Source organism: Mobula hypostoma, chromosome 19 (genome assembly GCF_963921235.1).
Source record: "Mobula hypostoma chromosome 19, sMobHyp1.1, whole genome shotgun sequence".
NCBI classification, from domain to species: Eukaryota; Metazoa; Chordata; class Chondrichthyes; order Myliobatiformes; family Myliobatidae; genus Mobula; species Mobula hypostoma.
Window position 1 is genome coordinate 36,701,803 of NC_086115.1, and position 12,807 is coordinate 36,714,609.

Sequence of the window (12,807 nt, forward strand, 5' to 3'; positions counted from 1 at the left end):
ACATATGGTCTACTTTGCACTTATCAGTGATCTATTAACTTCATAAGACAAATCTTTTTTGAGGTATTGTAAACTGGAATCCACAAGAATTGCCATACAGTGGATTCCGGTTGATTGGGTCATTGATTGATCAGGGGAGCTACTTTTTTGGGATAACTCATACAGAACAAACACTAACGAGAAAATCGCTGGGATTTCATTTACTTATTTGGGACACTATGCTGCTTAATTGGGACAGGCGACTGTTACCAAACAGTTTCTAACTACTGTCAGTTGCGTTCACTTGTGTGAATGTCAGACACTACATTGTTTAGAAGGGAAAGTTTTAAAACAACCTCAGTTGCATGTGTTTCTGTTCAAAAAGCAATGATTCTTGGCACTGATAGTTGGGGAGAAATAAGCAGTAAATAATTTAGAAATATTTTGCTCACTGTGGTTTTTAGACATTCAGGCTTGGAGATGCCAAAAACGATTGGGAGTGAAAATAGAATGATTTTACTACTTCAACAAATTAGGACTATGAAGAATTTAAAGGTATCAACAATCATCTTGAATGAAACTCAAGTCTTGCGATCACCAAAAGCATTGTATGAAGACAGTCCATTATCTACACTAGGTGTCTACGCTGATTTTGTTCTTTTACAGTCAATCAAAACACCATGCAGAATACATTGGAGGAGTTCCTCCACCGAAAACTATTAGGATCTAATACACAGTTTTACAGAACCTTAGTGGTATTGGTAGTGTTCTAATTTGTTTTGCATTTCATTTAAATACATAATTCATTGCTCAATTGAATGGTAGTTTGTCTTTTTTTATATGTTTTTAACTATTTCCATGAAACTACAGCTAATTGGGGCAGCTGTTTAATTGGGCCAAAGTGTCCCAATTAACTGTTTTGTGGCTCTCTGTGGGAAGACGAAACTCAGGGTTGTATACTGCATACATACTTTGATAACTGGAATCCACTGTGTATGGTTTGAATATCAGGTAAAAAAACATCAACAAAAACTAACTCAACAGACAGATTGGTTTCCCATATCACCTTTCACAACAGGAGAGTTGTAAAACTACTAGCTTTCCCAAATATTACTTCCCCCTCATACAGGTGATATATGTGGTTATTCTTTGGAATAGTTCTATGTTTTAGATTCATTTACAGTTTTATATTATTTCTGGAAAACCTCCTGTTCCTTTGCTCATGGTAATTTGGATTGCAAATCTTTCCACTGAAAGAATTGTCGAATAAGGAGCAAAGGCAATCTGCCTAAAGACAACTAAATCAATAAATATTGATTTCTTTAACATCAGGTAATTCCCCTCCCCCCACCACTCCTTCTCTCTTTTCCATTCCTTATTCCGGCTCCTTTCTTACCCCTTCTCCCCTTCTCCTCCTCGCCTGCCCTCTGGTTCCTCTCCTCATTCCCTTTTTCCTATGGTCCACTCTCTTATCCTGTCAGATTCCTTCTTCTTCAGTCCTTTACTTCTTCCACCTATCACCTCTCAGCTTCTCACTTAATTCCTCCTGCTCCAAACCAACCAACTTCCCCCCTCGCCTGGTCTCAGCCATGGTGAAGCTAGGACTATCAAACAGAGATAGAGGGAGAACATTCTGTACTAATATGGGGCCTTTAACATAATATTGTATTCCAAGGCCTTTTACAGAGCAAAGATTGACCATGAGCTCTGTATTGAGGCAGTAGGACTAATGGCCAAACGCCTGGCCAAAGGTAAATCTTAAACAAAGAGAGTAGGTCAGCAAAAACGGAGTGATGGGTGAGTGATTTCCAGAGCTCAGGAGCTGGGCTGTAGCAGGTGCAGGATACTGTATATAGGTGCAGCAGTTAACAAGCAGACTCACAGATCAGAATGAGAGGAGCACAGCTATTTCAGTGGGTCGTACCAGTAACAAGGAGCACCTAGGTCACAGCGGAAGGAGGCTTTGATGGGGTAGGACCTAACATATGCCGAGAGTACAAGCCGGCAAGTGATAGGTGACACCAAGTGAGGGAGAAAGTGGGTGGGTGAGGGAGTTGGGGGGGAATGAAGTAAGAAGCTGTATAGTGCCAGCAGGGAGATTAGTGGGTAGGAACAAGTGGATAAGGGAGTCACATATATAGTAATTCCTGCAGAAAGCTGGGGGCGGGGAGTGGAGGGAAAGATGTGCTTGCTGGTATGATCCCGTTGGATGTAGTGGAAGTTACACTGATACAGAGAGTGGTCGGTAAAGTCAAAGGTAACCCTATCCCTGTTAACACTACAGGAGGATAGTGTGAGGGTCCATGTATGAAAAATGGGAAGTGGGTGTTACTTAGCCCTCCCAGCTTCTTACTTCATCCCCCTCAACTATACCCTGCCAGCTTGTACACCCTCCCCTCTTCCACCTTCTTATCCTGGCTTTTCCCCCTTCCTTTCTAGTCCTAATGAAGAGTCTTGGCCTGAAATGCCAACTGTTCATTTCCCTCCATAGATGCTGCCTGATCTGCTGAGTTCCTTGAGCATTCTGAGTGTGTTGGCGATTTTACTTCTAGCTCCTCCATTCATTTGAGGTGCTGAAACAATGGAACCAGGACACATATGCTGGTGCTCAACTGACATCACTTCAGAGGTTTGCATTCACGTTCATATGGTCACATATACCATAGTTTGGACCAACTGTTTCCCAACTCTAGCTCACTTCTCTGGTCAGACCTCCCCTGATGACAGATCTACAAAGCTTCACCCATCCCCAATCTGACTCACAATTGCTGGTCTACTGAAAGCCCCAATAACCCATCTCTCATCAATCATTAGTCTTTGGTCTCTTCCTGACTACCAACACACATTACAACTGCTACATCTTGACATTCCTTCCAAACACCAACACCCTTTCTAATCCTCAGATACTGACACTCCATCCAATTGAAACAATGGCACATCTTCCAATCCCAAGACACTGATACTCTTCTGATCCCAGAATACTGACCGCCCTTCTAATCCTGGAACATTGACATTGGATCCCAACAATAGAAGCTGACATGTCTTGGAATCTGAGAACACACTGGTTTTCTTTCTGGCAGTCCTCTTTGCATCCCTGAATGTCAATATCTCTTCCAATCCTCATGCACTTAGATATTCAGATCACTAATTGCTGACCACCTTTCCATCCCAGGCTATCAATGTTTTCATCCAGGATGTGACACCCAGAATCTCAAGAAGGGAGGACCTTTGTGATTGGCATTGTTCATATTGAGCATTGTTCACTGCTAAACAAGCTTATAGACAAGATGCTTATTGGTCTGCCCTGCACCAACTGTTCAGGAGCCTCTGCAATTTCTGCCCGATTCTCAAGCATCTCAACCTCAATGTTTTACAGTTTGGTAAATAAAGAACATGGCTCGTAATTAGCCTTATTAAATATGTGACATGGCTCAGTGAGTTTAGGTGACAGGATTAATAGCAAAATGTACAAATACAAATAATATTATATATATTATACAAATGGATGATAGAAAAAAGGAGAGCTATGTAGGAGGAAAGGGTTAGGTTGATCTTAGAGAAGTTAATAGGTCAGCACAGCATGGTGGGCTGAAGGGCCTGTACTGCGTAATAATGTTCTATGTTCCAATACTAGTTTCATCCTTCATTTACATGCATCGTTTACTCAGCCTCTTTGGATTAAGAAAAGCAAATTTTAACTAAAATATTTTAAATCCATAACAGTCACTTAGAACTTGGGTGCAAATTTACATGGTAATATACAGCAATTCATAACATTTACATGAATAGTTGTTTTGGGGTTATTATAGTCCAAAAACAACTTCTAAAAGCATTTGCCTTTCAGATTCTCTTGCTCTGAAATTTAATACCTCATTAAATTAATTTATTGATTGAGATACAGCACGGCCCTTCCGACCCTTTGAGCTGCATTGCCCAGCAATCGCCCAATTTAATCCTAGACTAATCAAGGACAATTTACAATGACCATTTAACCTACCAACTGGCACGTTCTTTGGACTGTAGGAGGAAACCCGAGCACCCGGAGGAAACCCACACAGTCACATGTTAAAAATAAATGTGAACAATTGTTGGAGGTTGTAAAATGAGACTTCTTTTTTTTTAATTCCCCTTCTGGTAAATCGACTCAGCAGAATTCCAAAAGTTCGTGCTTATCTTTCTTTAATAGTTTACCTTGGAATGGATGTGGCTTAATAGAAATAGTGGCGCAATCTGTTAGTAGTCAAGCATGCTGTCACTTCAGTGATAAATAGTGTGTGGGTAGAGTGGACAGGAGTGCTGTATGCTCTGCCTTTATGGTTATGATTCCGATGTTTTCACTGGAAGGAATGGTTCAAGGACAACAAATCTGTGATGAGGTCAACAGCAAGCAAGCTATGATTCACTGGGTGATTCAAGGACATACACTGTTGTCCTCTGGCTTGGGAATGGAGTGCACATAAGCTTCATAGGACAAGAAGATAATGTGGAAAACAGGGAACTTCTGATAGAAATTATTTAGCCGGGCAAGTTCCCAATTAAATACAGTATCTCACTTCTAATAGAGAACTGACAGTAATTGTACTTTTTCTTTCCTTTTTGCTCCCCTCTCACACTTGCCCTCCTCTTGTATTTTAAACTTTTCTCTCTTCTTTTCTAACTCCCTTTCCTCCCTCCCCTACACCTCTAATATCCACTCTACCCCCTGCCTCATTAATCACTAATTATTAAATATCAGGCTAGAACGTGGATTTGGTGTGGCCATTTCTTGGTCTTTCTGAGTGAGGTAAAATACACTCCCAATATTTTAAGAACAACTTCTCCCCCTCAGCCATCAGATTTCTCACTGGACATTAAAAGCACACTACCTCACTGTATACATTTTTTGCTCCACTTATTTAATTACACATTTTATTTTGCAACCATCAATAAGCCTTATCATTCCTAGTCTTTTCCCTCAATCTCAGTCATTTTTGAATAGGATGACAAAATCAAAAGGCTAAGATCTCACACGGGGCAACCAATTTTCTATTTAACTACAGGATGGTCCATATACTTCTAGACCTTTGTTAACCTGGTTGTCAGTCAGGAAAATACTGAATTCCTTTGCACGCACGAGCAGCGGTCTATGAGTGCAAACCCTCATGCCTATCACTAATGAATACAAAGGCCTGCATGAGCACAAGGCTCTGGTTTATCATGGTGGTGCAGGCCTCTGAAGGAAGTATAGGGATCAGCATTTACAAACACACCAAAATATTATTTAAAAGTTTACTTTATGGAATTGTGCTTTTTTTTTACACTTTTATTATGTTACAAACACCTATTTTTGGCTAGGATTTGTTTATTTTATTTAATAAGGTTGTTGGTAAAAGGCCTTTCAAGAAACAGTGAACAATTTGAATGCTTTGACATTGTTTAAGTGGCCACAGTTGCTGTTCTTAAAGACTTCACTTCTGTAGTTCACAATAACAGGAGTGGTGTGATTACACTCTTGTATGCATCACAGTAAATTAGATGAGGAACGCTCTGCCACCTGAAGCACAAACCACTATTCTGTTAAAATGGAGATGAGCCTGTCTGAACGCACACATGCTCTGACTGCTGAACAAATGCAGGTTGTGGTTTATAATGTGCTCATAAAGTGCTGGGAAGCAGTGAAGGGGCACAGCACATGAAGATTATTCTACACCTATAAACACTTCAGCAGCATTTGAAGTGTGAAATTTGGATTCGAATCTACTATTTTTAATAGTTATATCTTTCCAACTATCATGCATAAATGCTAGTGTGACCTATTCATTTGGGAGGGAAAAGAAAGCATTTGGAAAACAATTATAATGGAAAAGTTCCTTACTTGGCATGGATGGTGACAGGATGATGAATGTTGTGAACATATCGCCAACATTATGCCAAGTGAAATATTTATGTATAATAGTTGCATTAATCTGTGAGTTAGTCAGTAAAATTTATCTTCATATCATCTTTAGCCCAAACATATGGTGAGCAAAGAGGAGCTGAACATCTGTCACCACTGCGAGTTGGGCTTAAAAAGGAAGTGAAATAGCAGTAGCACTTAACATAACTGGATATTTTACAACTCAGTTGGTTATTTTACCTATGTGTTACAGAAAATTTCAATGCAATGGCCATGTAAGATATTAATATCTACTTGTATGACATTAATAACTGCACAGATCTCGACTCCATTACATTTTATGCTATTGGTTATTACTGTGTACATGGCAGTTGCTGGCTACTGTTATTAACCATTCACCAGAGGACATTACCAGCTATTAACTACACAGGCCAATAAATAAAGCACTGTTAACTGCATTGTAAAAATACCAGGAAATACCCTGGATTGATCAAGCCTCACTTCACAATGCAGGCAACCCCAGTTTTATTGCCTTACTCCCATCTGTTTCCAAACATACCGTGGGCAGCAAGATAGTATAGTGGTTAGCACAATGCTTTACAGTACAGGTGACTCCGATTCAATTCCCGCCACTGCCTGTAAGGAGTTTGCACGTTCTCCCTCTGACCGTGTGGGTTTCGTCCGGTTTCTCCTGTTTTCTCCCACAGCCCGAAGAACTGACGGTAGGATAATAGGTCATCGTAAATTGTCCCGTGATTAGGCTCGGGGGATTGCTGGGCAGTGTGGCTCGAAGGGCCTATTTTGCAATGTATCTCAAGAAATAAATAAATTATTTCAGTGACATTGTTGTATCAGTAGCTACATGTTAAATGACTTTACTGCTGTTTTTGCAGAGACGACATTTCAAAATATAAGCAAGGACTTGTAGCCACTGCTTATAAAGAGGGTATACAGGTTACACATACAACAACCATTTCAGAGCTCCTGTCGCCCGGGCTCAATCCTGATCTCTAATGTGTGGACCTTGTAGGTTCACCTTGTGAGCATGCGTGTTTCTGCAGATGCTCCAGCTAGAAGGTTACTTAGCTACTGTATATCACTCCCTGTGCTTTAAGTCATAAAGGAAATATGAAATAACAGCTCTCATATAGGCTCTAAAGATAGAGTGTAGTAACAGGAACTGTTGTGGCAGGTTCACCAATCAGACTTTCATTGACTTGCTCAAAGACAGCATATATTCACCCTAAAACAGATAAAGCTTCTCCGTCTCTTGTGAACCTCCACTGAACTTGCAATCGATACCTGGAAAATGTTACAATTTACATCGGAATACAATTTTTTCCTTTTCCCCCTCCCACCCTGCAACACAGCACTCATAATATACTTTGCATAAACCAGTGCCGAAACTGGGGCTTTTACCTTCTTGATCATTCATAGCAGTGGAGAGGGAAGCAATAAGAGCATCAGCTACAGAAGGCAGGGAGGGAATAAGAGCAGAGAGTCAGAAATTAGTTGGCACAATCAGAATAAGAAAGATTAAATATTAGTCAGACTGTAGTAAAATGGATAACTCTAATTGTAGAAAATGAGGACCGCACACCATGTAATGGCATTAATGATTAAGTCAGCATGCTCTGTAAAGAGAAAATAAGCAATGGTCTAATGCAGTTAAACTTGTTTTTACAGCCTACAGAAGAAAGAAGGATGGAGGAAAAGTAATTACAAGGAAATCTGCAACTTGTTATATATTCTGCTCTTCCAACAGGACCAGAAATGTTGTTCTGACATCTGGAGAGTCATTGAAACAGGAGAACGAGAGTGAGTTCAGAGACATTTTGGTTTCTGTTTCTCACGAACTCTGTGTATGAGTGGCAGCGTTGTCAGTGATGACACGAGCACTGTCTCTTTTGGACAGCTCAAAATACCTAACTTCCTCATTTCTACTTCATTTTCATCAGAAGAAGCAGCGGCCATGTCCTGAAATACAATCTATGGTTTAAACAAGCAATGTATCACACTGTTATGCACAATGGCAAACACCTAGCCATTAACCAGGTTTAGATAATCACTGTGAGAGCCCTGAAATGAATTATCTGGTCTTTCCATCTAGATAATGATCTTACATAGTTGCAAAAATCAGAAAATTGACTTTTAAAAGATTTTAGCATATTGGTATTTTTAGGCATTTTAAATTCCTGGAACAATTACTAAAACAGCATTGACTAAGTGCCAACCTGGTGCCCAACGGGACTGGTTGACATGTGTACAATGCTGTGCCAGTAAACCATTGTCTTGTGTTAAAACTCAGTCAAAATTTATGAAGTGTGACTTAGAAACTGCCTTAACACCAATCCTGTCCCCTCTGTAGCTTTATTTACAAATTAAATCAAACTGCAAGTATTTCAAAATATAATAAAAAGGCAGAACTGAAAACCCCAGCTAAACAGAACTTCCATCTACCAGAAATCTCAGCAAAGCTATTTGCAATGGAGCAGAACTAGTTTAATGGATACCTCCTTATAGGTGTTCCAAATGCCAAACAAAAGAAGATGTAAATGTTAATCAATTTGAAATAGAGATAACAAAACTGATTATCCTTTCACATTTTTAGAACTTCTCTTATTGAGGAGTTCTATTTCTTCTTCTCCACAGCTTCTCTTTTAAAGCAGCTCAAGTTTCTTTGGGATTTAGTTCCCCAGGCATTTAGTTCCTCTAACTGGCAGAAGGCAAGCTGTGTTATGTTCGACTGTAGACTGCTGCAATGTTGATGGACTCTGGGACTTGGACTATATTTTTAGACTGTACTTTACTGATCTCTTATAGGTGATTGTTATTCTCTCTGTGCCTTGTGCTGTGTGTGACTGTTGGTACTGTGTTGTGCGCCTTGGTCCCTGTGTAATGCTATTTCATTTGGCTGTATTCATGGATTTTCATGAATAGCTGAATGACAATTAAACTTGAAGTACTATTGTATATGTCTTGGTGTTCAAGGAATGGGAGATCCATAACTCCTGCCAAACAAAGTCCTCAAGCACTCAATAGAACATTCAAGGGTGTGAATTCTGTTTCACTCTGTCCTGTCCTTGGGCTGGGAATCAAAAACAAACTGTCAGACTGCTAAGTCCTCAGATCGGCGACTTTCATCTACTCACTGCTGCGAAATTGGGAGGGGGCTGAATCAACATTGTATCTCTGCTGAGATTTATCTGCTTGGGTGGCAATGCAGAGAAACTGATCTCACCCAGTTTTAAAAGCTACATTTAAAGTAAGTCACCAAATTTAATTTAATTTTAATTTTTAATTAGAGATTCAGCATGGTAACTGGCCTTTCCAGCTCAATGAGCCCGTGTTGCCCAAATACACCCATGTGATCAGTGAACCTACTAACCCGTACGTCTTTGGAATGTGGGAAGGAACTGGACCCCCCGCAGAAGCCCACATGGTCACAAGGAGGAACGTACAAACTCCTGACAGATAGTGGTGAGAATAGAACCCCCATTGCTGGCACCGGAAAGCAATGCGTTAAGCACTGCGCTGCCATGCCACCCCTACTGAGATATTGAGCCCTACTGAGTCTAGTTCAATGGGCTGCAGCAACAGCGTTTTGCTTTGACATATGGGAACCGGGTCGGCACCATCAGAGCGACCTCCAGGGCAGCCTCAGGGAGTGAGGGGAGAGGGAATAAAGATGAGGTGGGGGGGGTGTTAATGGTGCAGGGGCCAGTTGGAGAAGGCCTTTTCCTCCCCCATGGTTGCAAGTGATCGTAAGCCCTTGCAGTCAAGTGGCAGGATTGTGCTTTTCATCATTGGATGAGTAAAGGCCAGTCGTCAAATCATAGAAGGTCTGAAACGTACAACGGCCTCTGGCTACAAAGTTATGTATGAATAAAGCCCAGTGGGTGGACTTTTTAACATCTCAAAATGTATCCAGCAGACAAAAAAGTCTTATACACAACTACTGCTGAAACAAAAAGGTGAAAATGTTCCAATCTCCCTTCAGGACCTTCCCAGAATTTATAGTGAGCAGTTTGTTTTTTTACAGATGCAACAATGTGGCCTCTCCATCTCTCCATCTCTCCACTATTCTAGCAGATCTATACAGATTGTATTTATAGATTACAGATATACCACACTAGATCTTTTGACAAGTATCATGCCTATAATCTCAATCCTGCTGCATCTCATCTTCTCACTCCTCCACAGCTTGTGGTCATCCCAGTCCATCCAACCACAGTCCCTCCTCTTCCTCCACCACCTCCCACAACACTGGATTAGAAAATCTCTTACTGCCGGGGTAGATAATGAAGTCCAAACTAATCCAAATCTGACAAAGATAATTCACATTTTAATCCCACTCTAACTCAAAAAATGCCCTAATTAATCGATCATTTTCAGGGAGGAGCAGGAAAAGATATTCACTTCCAAATGCATTTATTCATTTTACCTCTTTCTCTGAGGTTCATAATCTTTATTCCCTTATTTCGGCTTTCTCAGCTTTTATTTATTAAAAACTACCTGCTGCTAAAGTTTACCAGTTCTATTTATTTCTTTGATTTCCATTTTGAGTTGTAACTTCTTCAATCATTTTGAAATGACATAAATGACTTCATTAAGAAGGGGCTACATTTTTTTAAAATACCTGTAAGCTTTTACTGTAAATGACCACATGCCCCATGACCTCCCACCTGGATCAGTAACAAGGGTCAGGGCTAATCCAAAAGACAACAATCAATTTACAACTACTTGAGATTTCAGGAGCAGCAACATGGTTTTATGTGTTTGCTTAAACACAATTGCAGCTGGAACTGTTATACAAGAATTTGTTTGGCAGCCCAGAAATATCACAAGATCACCGGGTTGTATGCAGGCCCAGCTGCCTTGCGAAAATTAAACCAGCACACCATTAACTTGTCTGGAACACTGGTCCATATTCAGAAACTGGAGCCAGAGTTAGATTGATTGATAGCAATATCACTAATCTGCTGAATGTTTTTTTTTAAGTTGTAAAGCTCTCCATGGAATTAATATAAAATGATATTTACTTATTTCAAAATTTCATTTGCAAAACTCTTGGGGGAAAAGTTCAGTGGTGTGGAACTGAAAATTAACTACACCCAGAGTAGAGGGAATTTGTGCCCAATTTCTGGATGTGCAAGCTCCTGGCAGGAAATTCCAGTCTTTTCAGTGGGTTTATTGTTTGAGCTAGTAACTTAATTCTCTGCAATGTAAAGCTTACTCTAAATGACGTAAGCAATAATATGCAAAATTCAGCTTTAATGTACCATTCAGACTCACTGGTGGTTTCTATTAACTCCCATAATGTCCAACTTTTACAAACTAACTCTGTTTCCTGTGGAATGTGCAACTTAAAGGGGCAATACTCAAAGCAGACCTCATCAGGATCCACGACCTACCATTGTCTCAAAACACACTTGCAAATATTCTTACGCTGCCTTGCAGGTTCACCATCACATTTTGCTTCAAGGCCTCCAGACTATACCAGGCTAGTTCCATTGATCTCTGATGCATTCTAGACCTATTGTGGTGATAGAGAAATTGCAGTGGGTCCAGGTCCTTGCTCAGATAGGAATTGATTCTAACCTCCCAAAGCACTTCATCACAGTTGATCTGAGAGCAACTGGGTGATAGTTGTTGAGGCAGCTCACCCTGCTCTTCTTGGTCACTGGAATCATTTCGCCCTTTTGGAGCAGGTGAGCACTCTGACTGCAGCAGCGAAAGATTGAAGATGCCCTTGAACACTCCCACCAGTTGGTTGGCACATTTTCTGAGCCCTACCAGGTGCTATTACTATGCGAGGGTTCACCCTCTTGAAAGATGTTCTGACATGGGCCTCTCAGACAAAGGTCACAGGGTCACTTTGCGGATTTGCATAGATGTAGTTTTATTCTCCCTTCCAAAGCATGCATAAAAGGTGTTGAGCTCATCTGGGAGTGAGGCATCATAGCTGTTCATTTTGTCTGAAGTAATGGGCTGCAAATCCTGCCAGAGTTAACGTGTTTCCAATTCCATCTCTACCCTCAATCGGAGTTGGATTTTTTTTTGCCCTTCAAATAGATTTCCAATTAAAAATCAGTTGACAAACAATACTGTTTTAACATTATTAATGCATCCAGAACACCTTTGTCAGTTTAGAACTCCTTATTCTAGGTTAATGTACTATATGAATGCTGATTGTTGCTATGCATTGGATTACAAAAGTGGGTGAAAAAACGAATCTTAAGGAATAATTCATTTCTATTGAACCTTTGCTCTACAGTTTCTGATTCTATTAAAACAATATGGAGTAATAGATCCTTCTTCATTCATGAGAGGATGAACCGGCCTGGATTGGCCTCCTTCAGCTGAAACTGCAAGATATCCTTATGGAAATTGTAGAGCTAGCAAGATGGTGCCGGTGACCAATGGTGACGCTTTTCAGACAGCTCACAAAACTACTAGATACTCCAGTAGATATACTTCTGCGTCTTAACTGTGATCGCTGCAGTCCGTAGCCTGTAATTTCCCTTTTAAGGATGTGCATTTGAACCGACTAAACGATCTGGCACTTTTGCGATCCCCTGGGGGGATTCGGTGAACTAGACTCTCGAGAGGGCAGCTACGGCCAGGCAGCCATCACTGGGGGTGGATGTTGTGTTGAGGCCTGACAGTGAAAGACAAACCTGTGGCGACTCCATGAGTCCGTGCTAATTAAAGCATCAAGCAAAATTTAAATCATCGAGGATGAGAACAGAAAATGGACAGGTATTCAGTACCGCCTGCTTGCCTGCCGGTCTCCCTCTCTTCTTGTTATACTGTCAGGCAGGAGGTGCATGAGTCTTAGGTCCCACGCCACCAGGTTCGGGAGCAGCGTTTCCCTGCAGTCATTGGGTTCTTAGACGGGCTTCACTCGCCTCAGCGTGGAACAGGCTCCGCAGCTGCGAACTCACTTTCAG

The 12,807-nt window shown here is 40.8% G+C and overlaps 1 protein-coding gene across 4 annotated transcripts in view; it reads right to left on the reverse strand.

The window, feature by feature from the left end:
• Positions 1-12,807, reverse strand: part of plce1 (phospholipase C, epsilon 1) — a 482,678-nt gene that overhangs the window by 66,354 nt on the left and 403,517 nt on the right. For 2 of the 4 annotated variants that reach the window (XM_063071692.1, XM_063071691.1), the window contains one exon: positions 7,274-7,321. The exons of the other annotated variants lie outside the window; for them this stretch is intronic. In XM_063071692.1, coding sequence (XP_062927762.1) covers positions 7,274-7,321 — 48 coding nt within the window. The remainder of the gene's footprint in view (positions 1-7,273; positions 7,322-12,807) is intronic. 4 annotated transcript variants of the gene reach the window in all.